This window comes from Suricata suricatta, chromosome 7 (assembly GCF_006229205.1).
Source record: "Suricata suricatta isolate VVHF042 chromosome 7, meerkat_22Aug2017_6uvM2_HiC, whole genome shotgun sequence".
In the NCBI taxonomy this organism is placed as follows: Eukaryota; Metazoa; Chordata; class Mammalia; order Carnivora; family Herpestidae; genus Suricata; species Suricata suricatta.
The window spans coordinates 49,615,969-49,631,930 of record NC_043706.1 but is presented as its reverse complement, the minus strand read 5'-3'; the positions used below and the strand labels follow the sequence as shown (position 1 = coordinate 49,631,930).

At 41.6% G+C, this 15,962-nt stretch overlaps 1 protein-coding gene across 2 annotated transcripts in view; it reads right to left on the bottom strand.

Annotated features, from left to right (window-relative positions):
• LRRC1 (leucine rich repeat containing 1) overlaps positions 1 to 15,962 on the bottom strand; it is a 126,137-nt gene that overhangs the window by 47,339 nt on the left and 62,836 nt on the right. For both annotated transcript variants that reach the window (XM_029944477.1, XM_029944478.1), the window contains exon 3: positions 2,174 to 2,252. In XM_029944477.1, coding sequence (XP_029800337.1) covers positions 2,174 to 2,252 — 79 coding nt within the window. The remainder of the gene's footprint in view (positions 1 to 2,173; positions 2,253 to 15,962) is intronic.

Here is a 15,962-nt window from a genome sequence, read left to right as displayed (position 1 = left end):
AAAGAAAGAGAGAAAGAAAGAGAGAGAAAAAAAGAAAGTCCTCCAAGGCAGTATAATGAGTATTTCCCAGCTGCCTAATAGACAAACAGCTTAGTTCAGTTCAACAACCACTTAGAAAGTGCTTACTCCGTTCCATAAATTAAAGTAGGGCTGGAGACAAAACAATAAGTAACAGAAGAGTACAAATAAATCTCAGTCTAACTGGGGAATTTTGGTCAAAGTGATAACTCAAATGTAAATTTCAAGGAGTGCCTGGCTCAGTCAGTTAAGCAAACAACTCTTGGTTTTGGCTAGGTCATGATCTCACGGTTCGTGGGTTCGAGCCTTGCGTGGAGCTTTGTGCTAACAGCTCAGAGCCTAGAGTCTGCTTCAAATTCTGTATCTCCCTCTCACTCTGCCCCTCCCCAGCTTGTGCTCTATCTTCCTCTGTCTCTCAAAAATAAATAAACATTAAAAAATTCTTTACAAATAAAATAAAAAATTTACACTTAAAGTGTTAGAAGGGTATGCTCAGAGCATTATGGAAGCCCAGAGTAAGGAAAGGCTTCCCAAAGAAATGTAATGCCCCATGTACACCTTACAGGAGTGCAAAAAAACCAAAAAGGAGCAAGTAGAATAAATAACCTATCACCACTCTAACACCAGAGCATGATGTCTGACATGGGCAACCAACGGCAATGAATGTGGAAAGATAGGCCAAGATCAGATACAAGGCAGGAAAGGCTGCATAGCACCTGGAGGAGACGGGACTTTATCTTATAGAAACAGGGAGCTCCAGAAAGGTTTGAAGCAGAGGGATAATTGTGTGGGCCATGGTTAAGAGTGAAAACAAGACTTGAGGACAGAGATGAGTGAGAGCTTACTAGATTTACTACTTGTCATAAAAATATATGTTATTAGTAAAATAGTCACTGAAATGCAAAAGAGGAAAGTCAAAAATATTTTTTAAAACATTGACTTCAGGGTGCCTAGAGTCAGTTAAGCATCTAACTTTGGCTCAGGTCCAGATTTCATGGTTTGTGGATTTGAGCCCTGCGTCAGGCTCTGTGCTGACAGCTCAGAGCCTGGAGCCTGCTTTGGATTCTATGTCTCCCTCTCTCTCTGCTCCTCCCCCGCTTGCTCGCTCACTCTCTATCAAAATAAACGTTAAAAACATTTTAAAAACAAAACATTTACTTCTTAAAAACAGCAGAAATGGGGAAAGCAACACTAAACAAGGATTCAACAGCACTCCATACACAAGAAGTCCCAAGTAATTTTCATATGGGCAATGTGTACCCCAAATTTTGATCTCCTCTCCATTTTCCTATAAGCTTAAAAACAAAACAAAAGGGAAGAAAGAGTGAGTACCTTTCTTCCGAGGTTGCTAACAGAGTCTAGAAATCTTAGATATAAACCTACCTTGCTAGAGACATCTCGAACTTTTCCTGAGGACCACCTCTGCATTGCCAGGTGGGCAACGGTTCAGCTAACCTGGCAACACAGGTACCTGGAAGCCAGTGATCAGTGGCCTCATGACTGAGGCAGGAGCCACAAGGAGGCCCAGCTGTGCCCAGGCAATGTGCTGTGTCATACCAGAAGGGGCGAGGCTGGAATCAGTAGTAAAATGGTGATAAAGTGGCTTTATTTGGAGGAAGAAATCCAAAGAAATCCTCACAGCTATTGCTAAACTAAGGAAATAATGGTGCTGGCAGAGTTTTTGTTTGTTTTAAAGGGAGAATTAGAAGAAAGCTGACATAGTAAATATGTTTCATTACTGTGGTGGAAAAAACATCCCCTATTAGGACTTCTCCTTGGATAACTATAGAGTAAGGTCTCTAGGAGTTTAGAACTCAGTCTTATCCCACATGACAAGATAAGCGACAGGGTATTCATGAAGTACTCCAATCTCCATACTGCTTGGGAAATGGATTCCGCACTCCTGTTTTGTATATTCCACTGTGCTTCCCCTCAGCCCCTACCAATATCCTTTCAATGTTCCATCAAAAGCACAGTGTGCCCTTCATTGCACAGTGCTATTTATAACTAAATCTCTGTGAAGGCCAATCATCCTTCATAACAATAGCCATCCATCGAGGTACCTCCACAGTGGGTGACCAGATTGTATTCATGGCTTGGTTCTCCAAAAGGAAATCCTCAGTACTATAGACAGAAAAGCAAGCAGAAAGGTTACCTCGTCAGTGGATTTCCGCTGAAGTCAGCTATCTGTAGTGCTTTACAGAATGAGATGCTTTCTGGAATTTCAGGAATATCTGTAGGAGCAAAGAAAACATCTGTCATTACCACCACTGCTAATAGTTTTCACCATCCTCAAGATGGACCACAGTGACAAGAGAATACCCAGTAAGTACTACCTCTATTCAAATGTGACATGGATTTCTAAAGTATTTTTCTATAATCATTTAAACTTGCTTTCCCAATAGAAGACATATTCTGAGTAGAAGCACATTAAAGAAAAAAATATTAAAAACAACTAACACAGATGGATGGATCATGAAGGCATTATGCTAAATAAGTCAGAAAAAAACAATGTATGAACTCACTTATATGTGGAATCTTAAAAACAAAACCAAGAACAACACATAAAAAAAGAGATCAGACTGTGGTTACAAGAGGCAATGGGTGAGGGGAGGGGAAGAATTGGTCAAAGGTACAGACTTCAATTATAAGAAAGGTAAGTAGTAGGAATGTAAGTACAACATGATGACTATGGCTATTCTTGCTCTATAATATATTTTAACACTGGTAAAGGAGTGAATTCTCTGAGTTTTCATCACAAGGAGAACATTATTTTTTCTTTTCTTTTTACTGTATCAATATGAGATGATGAATGTTAGCTGAATCTATTGTGGTAATTATTTCATGATATGTAAATCAAATCATCACACTGCACACCTTCAACTTACACAGTGATGACTGTCAATTATTTCTCAATGAAAATGGGAAAAAAACACCACCACCACCACCAAGTCCCATCACCCTATCAAAGTCATTGATAGCATTCTGTCATAATTCCCATTAAGCTTTTTTCCCTTACATGTTCACAGAGTTGTGTCAATACATTGTATTCTAGAGTATGCATTCTTAAACTGTGGACTTTCTTTTTCTGATTATAAATGTAACCATCTGGAAAATTCAGAAAAGTCCAAAGAAAATAAAAACCACCATTTCCATCACTCAGAGATAATGTTTTACTCTTTTTTTTTTATTGTCATCATACCCATGCCCACATACAGTGTGTATAAATAGGTTACATTTCAAAATACTAGGTTCATGCTGATTTTTCTCCACTGCACATTATTTTACAAAATCTTCCCTGTCTTTATTTGTGCAAACAGTTTGGCATTTTTAATGGCAGAAAACCCACTGCATACATTCTCATACTTCATTTAATCAATCTCTTATTGTTGGACATTTAGGCTGTTTCCAAGTTCTTGATGTTATATTTATGTTTATATCCATTTCTGATCATTTCCTTAGGCTAAGTTCCCAGAATTGTAATTATTGTGTTGAAGGCATTAACAACCCTACAGTCCTTGATATACTATTCAATTGCCTCAGAGGAGGGCAAGTTATATCTATTTATACTTCCATCAGCCTATACAACGTGCCCAATTCAACATCTCTCCTCCTCCTTTCTTTCTCTTACATTTTCAAAATTGCTAACACTATTGGTTAAAAATAGTCTGGCAACATTTTGTTTTATATTCCTTTTATTACTAATGAGGCTGAATATTTTTCCCTATGTTTACTGGCTATTAAATACTGTGATTTTAGAATGACCAAAAATTGTTAAAATTCCTCTCTCTTGACACAAAATCTGGGGCTATAGCTATTTGAGCTTTAAAGGTTTATTTCATAGCATTTGATTTCAAGAATACATTTATTTTGGACATACTAATATTGAGAAAGGCTAAAACAGAAAAGGTTCTCCTGGTCCCATGCGGTTCCTTCTATTAGTTCTACAAAGGCAAGGTGAGCTAAAACATACCTACTATTTCTAAACTAGGGGTGGCTGAAGGAAGGGAGAACTTAGAGGGGACAAAGGATGCCCTGGTCCAGCAACCACAAAATAATCAGATGCTACATTAAAGCTTTTCATTCAAACGTAAAAGCCAAAATCATTTAAATTTGTGGTTAACATTCTTGTCACACTAGTCTCCGCTTTGTATGGTCGTGTAAGATAGTTAAGAGCAAACACTATGATCCTAGTTTCATAAATATAATAGCTATAAACACACACACACACACACACACACACACACACACACACACACACACAGCTGGGTCTGGGATGGATTTTTAGAATTTTTTTTTTAAGTAGGCTTCACACCCAGCATGGAACCCAATGTGAGGCTTAAATTCATGACCGGAGATCAAGACCAGACCTGAGATCAAGAGTCTGATGCTAACTGACTGAGCCAACGTGGTGCCCCTGGAATGAATTTTTAAAACACACAAATATCTATGGGCCCTGAGATACAAATACATCGGAAGGACCTCCTACATACATTACCTTATTTCATCTCAAAATAAATTATTTTAGCTTCTATTGTACAAAATGGACACTCAGGCTCAGAGAGATGAAACGACTTCCTCATTGTACATGACTATCTCACTGAGTGTTTGACCCTCCCGTGCTGGGACCACGGCACTGCTGTGCTTAAGAATGGAGGAACATACCTAAACCCATTACAGAATAAGCAATGCTTTCCAGGCAAGTGAGGCAGTGACACGCCATGGCTTTCCTTGGTCTGAAAGATGCCGGTTGTCCTGTGCAGTCCATGACAGTCCTTCCTATGGCACTACTTCAAGTCTTGGTGAGCAGTTTTTATAAGACAGAGGAAAGGGGTGCACATGCCATACTGGTTATCTCACAAGTGCCAAAGGAGATCAAGCTAGACACATAAATACAAATTTTATAGCAGCTCACTGCTCTATCCAGGACAAAGAAAACATGGAAACAGCAAGAGAAAAGGTACATCCATTTGGTGCAAGTCTTTAATACTCTTCAGACCCAAAGCTTGGGAAGATGGCCTATTAAGGAAACACATGAAAAGTGGCTGTAAGAAACTGTGATCAGGACTGGGCTGGCATCTGGGGACCTGAGAGTAACAGAAACCAGAGAGTACAGCAGGACTCAGTCCACACAGAGCAGACAGAGGAGTCTGGCATTCTTTCCTGAGGATAACCTGCTTGTAAACACAGGAGAAGTAGGAGATCAGCAAACAGAACACAGGTCTCCTGACGCCCAAGACCTTTTCCTTCCACCATGTGCACGTTCTGAACTTGGAAGCAAAAGAAATCTATTTGCTTGAAGGAACAGAAAAAAGCTATAGGCAAGGAAGGCAATGGTGTGGTATGAAGAGTCCTGAGTGCTGGTTTGCTTCAGGTTACTAAAAACAGAAGATAAAAAACTAAAGAAGGAAAATGCCCACTTATCCTTACATACCCAGCTAAAATGTCATACCCACAGGGACATCTTCCATGAGTCCCAAGAGGCGGCTGGATTCCCCCACTCTCAGCTTCTTCAGGCTTCACCTTTGTGAGATCTGTTACAATTTTAACTAAATAACTGATGACAGTCAATCTCCCTTATTAAGAGAGACCTGGAAAAAAAAAGACCTTGTTGGTCTCATCTGTCTCTGTTCCTCTAAAGCTGACACAGAAGTGAGCTCAAGCTTTGACAGAGGTGACAAATGAATGAATGAGAAGCTAATGAATAAGTCTTTGCAAGAACAGCTGCTCTCTCACTAGAGTCATGAAATGTCCCCATAAGGTCGAGATTATCTCCATTTTACAGTAAGAAAACTGCTTAGTCCCAGATCTCTGACAAGAGGGAATATAAAGCTTGCAGGTTATTCCCAGCTGAAATCCCCTCTGAGTGATTCTTAAATGTTTTGCTCAGGACAAATGTGAGGTTTGAGGGTTAACACAGAAAAAAACATATATAAATAGCACCTTCTCAATGAAACCTAGGCTGACCACCAACCTCACTAAAAAACTAATTTGAATTCTTTCCCCCATACCAATTCCTACATTCAATTTCCAAATCCTTCTCATATTCTCTAATTATTTTCCTTAGTCATTTTTTTCTTCTCACTCCTATTATTGTCAACTTAGATCAGGCCACAATCATCCAGATGACTATAGTATCCTCTTAAATAGTCTCTCCCTGTATCCAATTTGTCCTCCATCAAATCCAAAGAGCCATAAGAATAATCTGCACCAGTTTTCCACATTTGCTAGGCCTATGCCCTCAGACAAACTACTTAATGTATCTGTGCCTTAATTTTCTTATCTGTAAAATGGGTCACCAAGAGACTTATTTTTTTTTAAATAATGCCAGCATATAATACCTTCAGGGCCTCATTAAGTTTAAAGAAAAGAGAAAATTAGACAAATTACCTTTGAACAAAATAAATAAGAGCAGAGGAGAAACCCAAGTACAAATGGGACACGGAATGCAGTGAGGAGAGAGTAAGCCCTGGGGAAAGACAGTACAATATGCCTGAGCATCATCTCTCTCTGGAGAGAAGACTGAAGGCATCTCTTGATAGCAGGTTACCAAATGCCAGGTTGAGCTACTTACAGTTACTTTGGTAGACAAGTGGTTCCCTCTTCTACAAAAAGGGGATAATCACCTCAGGCTTAGGGCTATCCTAGGGATAAAGTAGAGTAGCGTGAATAAAAGCACATGGCACTCTGTCTGACCTCTTTCATTAATATTCGGGGGAGATCAGGAGACAGGACCACTGATTTCCATTCCAGACCAAATAATCTGAAGAAGAGTAGCATTATTAGTACAGATGAAAGGATTCAGAGGGCTTTAGCTGTTGTTTTAACTATCTGCGATGCAGTAACGATTAACCCCTGACAAAATACCTATTTACATAAAAATATCAGAAATGATTAATGAGACTTTCATCTACTCATTAAGGAATGTACCTCAAAACCTGTACTTGCCATTCAGCTTAGTTCAAGCCTCTATATAGAGTGAAACAAAAAAAATTTTAGTCATATTTTTCATTAATTCAAACTGGTTTTTGTCTCAGACATGTCTCAGAATAAAAGCATATAATTTGGTATTTAAAAAATGAGAATAATTGGGGCCCCTGGGTGGCTCAGTTGGTTGAGCAGCCGGCTTTGGCTCAGGTCATGATCTCACAGTTCTGGGTTTGAGCCCCGTATCGGGCTCTGTGCTGACAGCTCAGAGCCTGGAGCCTGCTTCAGATTCTGTGTCTCCCTCTCCCTCTGACCCTCCCCTGCTCACGCTGTCTCTCTCTCTCTCAAAAATAAATTAAAAAAAATTTTTTTAAATGAGTATAATTTTAAAATTAAGCAATCTTTTCCCTACAACTTTCTTAAGATAACCTTTAATTTGGACCCACTCTCTGCCATCATTATTTCTGAATCAGAATTGCTTCAAATTAGTGAGATGTAATCATACCTAAAAATAAAAATATCTAATCAGTGGTTTACCAATGTGACCATTCCTGCCACCTGTATACAGGAAATGGATAATTACCCTTAAACTCTGTCAGTGCAAAATATCTTCAACACCACCAGGCAGACAACAATCCTGGCACCATCAGCCTCAGGGCTTCTGGGACAGAATATGGCTCTCACCACAGAGATGATCATTTACAAGTGACTGTAAAAGACACCCCCTGCCCTCCCGGGTACTCATGTCCATTTCTGGACATCCATTTTTACCGCATCAAGCTGAGAGTCCACCTTCCCCACTTCCCTCGCCCCCACAAACACAGACCTAACCCATCTTCCGTGAGGCATCAGGGCTCTCTTCCCACATGCCCAGAATCCTCATGGTGGATCACACTCCTTCCAGAAAAGCTGTCACCATTTTGGGAACCCTCTCGGGATGGAGACAGCTTGGATTGAGGGACATCTCAAGTTCCTTCTAAGTAAGTATACGTGAGCTTAGCAACTTCCAGGGCCATTTCTTTTCATGGAGGACTGCACACACAGAGCCTGTTTTGACCATAGCGCCCATACATCACACAAGTTCTTCTGGATAAATCAATGGCCCACTGGCATTTCTTGTTCTATATGAATAGCATCTCTTTTCCTTCTGGATTGGAGATGTATCTGATATTTGTAAGTTAGAATACTAGGTTCCTCTCCCCTGAGAGTACCATGAAATGATAAGCTAAACAAAAGTCTTAGGTAGTCTCTAGGATCATCTAATTCATGTTGACAGCCTTTGGACATAGGAAACTGAAGAAGACTAGGAATGCTCAAAGAAAGCAAATGATTACACCCATTCTATTAATTTGTCTTTCTGTATAATGGCAAAGAACATTTTAAGCTTCTGGTGATATTATATGGAAAGCTAGTAAGTTGAAATTCTATTTTTGAAAATGAGACCAGAGCTATGTAAGCAATCATCTACACGTATTGCATCAGCACTACAGGCCCTGCAGCAAGGTGGCTGTATTAGCTTAATTAGTACAGGGTGCCAGCAAGGTCAGGGGCCTGGATTCCATCCAAGTGTAGAGCAGTTTCTTTTTTCCCCTGGTTCCAGGTCTGCTACACTCTGAGGACCCTTTGTGAAATGTGTGATTGGAAAACAGCCACTTTGGCTGAGCCTTATTGAGCACTTAAACTTCCTGTGCGATTCTAAGCACTTTGCACAAACTAACTCCCCTAAGTCTTCATAGTAACTAAGAAGGTTATCGTTATCACTTCCATTCTCAGACTGAGGAAAGGGGTGAGGGCCAGCAAGCAGGAGGGTCAGGCTTTGAACCTACTACGCCTTCCACCTCCCAGAGCCTGTGCTCCTCACCATGCACTTGCCTTGTCTCTAAAACGAATGTGTGATGTCAAGAGAAACCACAAAATTCAACCCAAGCGCCCTATGGCCAATGGCCGCCACCATTACTACTTGTGTGAAGCCAAGGGTCACGCTGCCCCTGAATCTTCAGGAGCTCACGAAAGGGAACAGGGGTGGGGGGCGGGGGAGGTGCACCACCGGATCTGACAGCTGCTGACAGATTTAAACGTTTGCTTACCTAATTCTTCTGATTACACAAAACCAAATAATCCATTTTCAAGACCACACAATAAAAAATACCAAAGTAACAAAGAAAAAGGTTTACATTTAATTCTGCAGTATGGTTAACTTTAGCAACTTCTGGTTATGATACAGTACTGAAACTAAGTGTAGTGTTTGATTAAGTAAATAATATTAAAATATTTCATCATTATTCCTTGCTTAATGTAGCTCCTACCAGAGGAAGAATTTAATTAACACTACTGGCAAAAAGGCAATATAGTGTCACAAATTTTTAATTAAACCTTCCCTGAATCCCCTCAAAAGGACTGGACCTCCCAAGTACCCAGTACTCTGAGTAAACACTTTGTTCAAAGGCAATTATCTATAAATACTCACTCAATACCAAGGTGCCCTCCACTCACCAGCTCAGGGGTCAGATCTACAGCACCCCCCAGCATCTCCCCAGCACACACCACGGTTCAGGTCTTTAACAGCTGGGCCTTCCCTACTCACCTGACTGGGGCTGGATCAGAAGAGAGCGCCCAGGGCCAGCATCCTCACTCCAGATAGGAACACGTCCACTGCCCTGCACCTCCAGTCCCTCGTAAAGGGGCTGTTGGGTTTATCTGCCTCATCCACCAACCAGGGCTATTGAGAGGTACACTAAGATAATGTGCACACAATGGAAAGGACTAAAAGAGGGGAGAAAAAGGCAACTCTTCTCAGGTGGCACTGACTGGTTTTGAGTGTGGGTCCCTTTTTATATTAACTTGTAGGGTCTGGGCATGTGTTTTCTTGCCTTTCTCTCACCCCAGACATAACATTGAGACGAGGGGGAAAATGTCATCAACTTCTGTCAAAAGAGAAAGAACTGAGCCTTTAAACAAGACTTGGTTTTTAGTATCCAATCTCAGGCAAAGAATTGTGTAATAATTGCGTGAACTGTTAAGAATTTAAGACAGTACCTCAATATCACATCACTGATATTAAACCAAGTCAGAAACAAGCAAAAACTAATGCAGCACAACCAAATGGAACCATCACAAAGAGCCACCCCGAGAACTGCCCTACAGAGAAATTGGGGCACAGGTGAACCTAACAGGGATCCAACAATTCACAGGCCAACACCCGGATGTCAGAGATGGCTCACCTTCCCTAGACTCTGCACGACATCCAATAATCCACTTCAAGACTTGTTCAAGATGAACAACTGCCTATTAGAGTTTGGTTCCATTTGTATTTCTAGTCTACGAAGGGAAAATGTGTAAGATGTGACACAGGCTCGCTTGGGTTTTGCTTCTCATAGAAACTATCAACCTGTATACTGAGCACATGCTACATTTAACATAATAATGTTAAATAAGGGTGACGAAAGACCAAAATACAAGATTACGAAGAACTTAAAGTATTTATGTTTCTTAAATGGTCATTTATTTTTGAGAGAGACAGAGTGCAAGCAAGGGAGCGGCAGAAAGAGAGGGGGTCAGAAGACCTGAAGCAGGCTCTGCTCTGACAGCAAAGAGCCGAATGTGGGGCTCAAACTCATGAACTGTGAGATCATGACCTGAGCTGGAGTTGAAGATTTAGCCCACTGAGCCACTGAGCCGCCCCATAAAGAACTTGATCTTCTTCTCATCCAACACTGTCTCCACCTGTGAGAAAGGAATTAACTTAGTGGATTAATAGTCTTGCTCGCATACTGAACTCCCTGAAGAGCCAGTAAGAAAATGAGCACCAGGGTTCTCCCTGGCCGGTGCTGAGCCAACACTTCTGCCCCAGCTGGCCGCCATGGCATCATAGTGCATGCACATGTGTGCACAAAAACACACATGCACAATGCCCTCTTTTCAACCATATCGACACTTTATATCTTTCAGCACACTATTTCTACTTCAGATGAGGATTTGAAATTGCTACATGATGGCCTGGCACTCAGATCAGCCTCTTTAGAAATCAGTCACCCTCTGGTTGCTGTCATTGCTACCTCAGGCATAAGTGGAAAGTCAGGCACAGAAAAAAAAAAAAAGCAGGTGACAGGCTCAAGATCAGGAAAAGTGACAGTTATGGCTCTGGAAAAGAGGAACTATTCCCCTCCAATCCTTGCTATCCCACCTGTGTGCCTTCAAATAGGAAGAGCTGCCATTTTTAGGGCACATGATGTACCAGGTACTGCAAACGACATTTTGTGTGAATCATCTCCAATCCTTACAACACATGCTGAGAGAGTGGTCCCATTAGCAGATGCAGAAGCAGGCTTGGAAACATTAACTAAATTGTCCATGATCCCTCTGCTGACATAGAGGAAAGCAGAGCTTTGAAATTCTAGTCCATCTGCCTGAGGGGCTGAGGAAGACTGTGAAGTAGCTGCTAAGGATCTGGACAGTCAGATTCGATCAGCTCCAAACAGGCTGGAATAAGAGATCCCTGAGGAAATGAATATGGAGAGAGAGGAGGTAGAAACACGAGCCTGCAGTTCTGAGATACCACACAGAGGTGGGGGTGGACGCACAGTCTGAGAAGAAAAGAAGAGTGAACCTCCTGTTTTGGGGCAGGGGGTGCCCAACAGACAGAAGGAAAAGCCGAGAAGTCAGGGAGCAAAGAGTGTCACCAAGAGGGTTGGTCAAACTGATAACGATCAGGTAAGGAAAATGCCGTCACCTCTGAGAGAGCACTCACATGGTGGTTTGAAGGGAAGTCAAAGCACAAGTCCTGAGAAGCCAGACAAGGGGAAGGGGAATGGAAAGCAGCAGGGGCCATTTTCCAGTTGGAGACACAATCCATAATTAGCAGATAAGGAAGCTGGGGAGAAGGGGACAAGGTTTTCTGACCATGATGCCAATTTTATTTACTTAAGCATTTTTAAAAAATGTTTATTCATTTTAGAGAGAGTGGGGATAGAGAAAGAGGGAGTCAGAGAATCCCAAGCAGGTTCCACACTGTCAGCACAGAGCCCGATGTGGGGCTCAAACTCACGAACCGTGAGACCATGACCTGAGCAGAAACCAAGAGTCAGATGCATAACTGCACCCAGGCGCCCCTGCCAAGTTTATTTTTTTAAAAGGATGGTTGTCCTCTATCCTCTGTTTAATTAGAGATTATATCCTGACTGGAGGTTTGAAACCTCTTTGTTTGGACTAAATGACACTGACAGTTTTTCTTACCAATATAGTTACTAATCCTGTGTCACAATCCCATTTTTGAAAAATTATAAGACTCCATTAAATCTACGAGCCTGAGAACCTGGAGCAGTATGCCTTCAGAAAGCCTGGGGATGAGAAAAGGGGTGTGCAGCCTGAGTGAAATACCAAGGTCAAGGGGAAAGTTCATTTTAATGTTTTGGGGGTTGATTTTTTTTTTAATCTGTAGAGTGAATAGAGAGGCAGACAAAAGCGGAGTGGGAGAAAGCTGCTGAAGCGCATTCCCGTCTTTGCCCAGAAGGCAACAAGGAGGGGAGCACAGGGAGCGAGGGAGGCCTGGAGAGTGTGGACTCCAGAACCTCGGCTATGAGGAGGGGGCGGAAGGGGGACCTGGGAGGAAAAAAGCCCATAAATTGAGAGCAGACTCACAGGATGAGAGCCAATTATCCAGAGCAGAGATAAATGACAAAATACCGTGGTCTTAAGAAGAAAACAAGGAAAAAAAAAATCATGCACACAGCAGGCAATACTGCATCAAGGGCAAGAAGGGAGATGGGAGGGTCATATTGGCATGGAATGTAGGACCCAATTACGTATAAAAAAACATCAATCAAGACCTAGCCAAACACAGAATTGAAACACTACAAGGAATAAACCACTAGTGGTGAACAGAACAAACATGTAAAAAGAGATGCTGACAGGCTGTAGTAAAATACCGAATGTTGTGACTCTGGGCACACTCGGTACATCATATTGCTTCATTGAGAATTATTTACTACTTGGGTGAAACAACGTCCTTGTGTGCCAAACAGGCTGGTTGATTAAGACAGTCTGCTGTAACGCTAGTTGCCTGACTTGATCCTGCTTAAAAATATCAAGGATTGTCAAACAAGACTAAATATGAGTGCGTGATTCAAGTCTGCACTTGCTGCCACAGCTGTTCCTCTGGGTGTGCAGGGGGAGGAACAAACGCTACATGGAAATTTTTTCCAAAAGCATCATCCCATTTATCATATTATTCCAACCACCCCAGACTTGCCCTGGAGGCAGCCAGCCTCACAGACAAAGGCACAGTTTCCCATGTTTGCAAAGAGAAGAAGAGAAGAGGGACACGGGCAGAAGGCGGGGCAGAAAGGTGGACGCGGGTCTCTGGACAGCGCAGGGCAGAAGGCGCCACAGAGAGGCCTTTGTCAAAGTTTTATTTTAGAGTCCTGGTAACCTGTGCTGCCAAAAAACTTTCCCAGCCCAGGAGGTTTTCACCTAATTCCAGCCACAATTACCAAAATAATCTTTACGCCTCAGCTTTTCCTCCCCAGCAGAGTTCTGGCTAAGTGAATACAACTATGTCTTGAGACACAAGATCCTGATTTGCAAAGAACAAATATATTAACCAGAAGTTGAAAAAAAAATTACAGAATAATAGGGATTAAAACATAGTAATTACATACTCTATGTAATTCTATTATAGGGAAAAGGAAAAAAACACGTGGAGTGTTTGGCATTCTTTTTACTTACCCTCCTCCCAGAACACAATTCTGAATAAGGTCTACTTAAACCTCATGGTAACAGCAACTAAATACGAAAAAATAAAAAAAAGTATCTGTATCCATCCCCTAGTTCAACATTCACTCAAAATTGCAGCTCATTTTAATTATTCCCATTTAATATGGGAAAAATTACAACTACTGGTATTTATGCATCAAAATTCTCTAGGGAAATTCTAAATCGGCCAATGGAGGAATGCTCTGATCCAAACATTAAGTCTTCAACTCTGCCCCAAGTCTCCTCCATCCTTTCTGGACCACAACATTCCCTCCCCTGAAGTGCAAATCAGGGCCTGTCAGCAGACCTATTCTTTTGTATGAATTCTATGGGTTTGATTCCCTGCTGTCTCCTGTTAACCTTTTAAGTATACTTAATCTTTGCACACGAGAATGTGTGACTCCTGTCAGCTGAAATAACCATCCTAATAAACTCAGCATTCTCCTCTCACACCCCCAAACCATGCACAGTGTTTGTCAACTGACAGACTTGACCACAGGCTAGAATGAGTCATTCTGACTCCTCAAATCACTCTGGGTAACACACAGAACAGAAGAGAGGGTGCAGGGCCAGGAATGAACGATGCTGTTCTCCAGAAGTGCAAGGAGAAGCTATTTGGCCCAGAAAAACTAGGCAAAACATGGCTTCTCGACTATTCTCACCAGCTTTTTCCAATGCACATCCCTGCTCCAGGTCTACTGAAACCACTGAGTGTCCCCTGATGCCAGGATTCTCAATGTCAGTACAGAGGAAGCAAAAGGAGCACTTCTCTGATAATAGGGCCAGCCCTTCTCCTAGCAATTGTTTCACCAGCTTGTACGGTAGGAATCTGAATTTTTAACCCAACGCTCCTGGAGATTCAGAGGATTTTAAAGCTGCCTCTGAGAAATAGAGGCATTTAATTAGCTTAATTGGTTAGCAATACTGACTGTACATTAGAGTCGCCTGGGGCCAATCATCACCTGAGATTCTAATAAATCAACTGGGGTGGGATTAGGACAGTACTTTAAGAAGCACTGAGTCCAATGTGCAGCCATGCTAGGAACCACTAATGATAAGAGGCCCTGGCCATTTTAGTGCTATCTGACAATTACTCATGGCTCCCATCCATAATTTACCTTCATCAGAAAGCTATTTCTGCTCTCAGACTGAAGAGAGCCAACATGTAAAGACTGTGTGCACGGAAGGCTTCGTTAGGTTGCCTCAAATGGGATGGAAAACAGCAGAGTAACAAGGAAAAGCTGTTTTGTTGCTCAGCTGAAGATGGGGAGAGGAGGGGGGGGTGCTCGAATCTAATTTAGCTGCCTCCTTCTCATTTTTAGGTAAGATACTTTTTAAAGAAATCCCTCTACCTGTAAAACAAGTACACCTTTCCCAAAGTGACTCTTTTACAAAAGAGGCCAAAATAGAAAACAGTACAAGGGGTATTCTAAAAAGGGCTCAAAAACATGTTTATATGATTAGAAGAAATACTGTAGGAAGAGACCTTAAAGGCTTAAAAAATTGTAAGCTGTCAACAGATGAAAGGGTATGCTACTTATAATGCAATAACTTCTTAAAAAGAAACATATCAGAATGTATACATTAAAATTGGTACTATCCCCTTAAACCATTCATCATACAAGGCATGTATATATATTTTTCTGGCATTGCCACTGGCTAAATGTTTTGGAGTTCTTTCTTAGAGTTACACTGAGTATCTCTTGTAACTCAGTGTTTTGAGAAAATCTTGCAGAACTGATGCTATGTCTATGAGTTATAGAAAGCTCCGTACTGGGGACCAGTATAAACCATACTGTATTTCAGCAGAATCTCACTCTGAAGACGGCTGCAGCAAGCGTGGGTCTATTCTCATATTCTAAAGCAAGCCTTACAGGATCCCCCCATCCATGTTTGGGACAATAAGGGAGAAGGAAGGGGAAATGTTTGCTTTAAAAAAATGTGTATTTATATTGAGAGAGAAAAAGAGAGCGTGACTACACGAGCAGGGGAGGGGCAGAGAGAGGGAGAGAGAATCCCAAGTAGACTCTCTGCTGTCAGCACAGAGCCCAACACGGGGCTAGAACTCACTAACCACCCTTGGATCATGACCTGAACCAAAATCAAGAGTCTGACTCTCAACTGACTGAGCCACCCAGGTTCCCCAATGTTTGCTTTTTTAAAAGGGTAATTCAGGTTCTCATAAAAGACACTTGCTTTTTGGACTAGTCAAAAATCATTTCCTGTACTTAAGCCATTATTCTACAGACTTGACTCAAGGCAAGAAA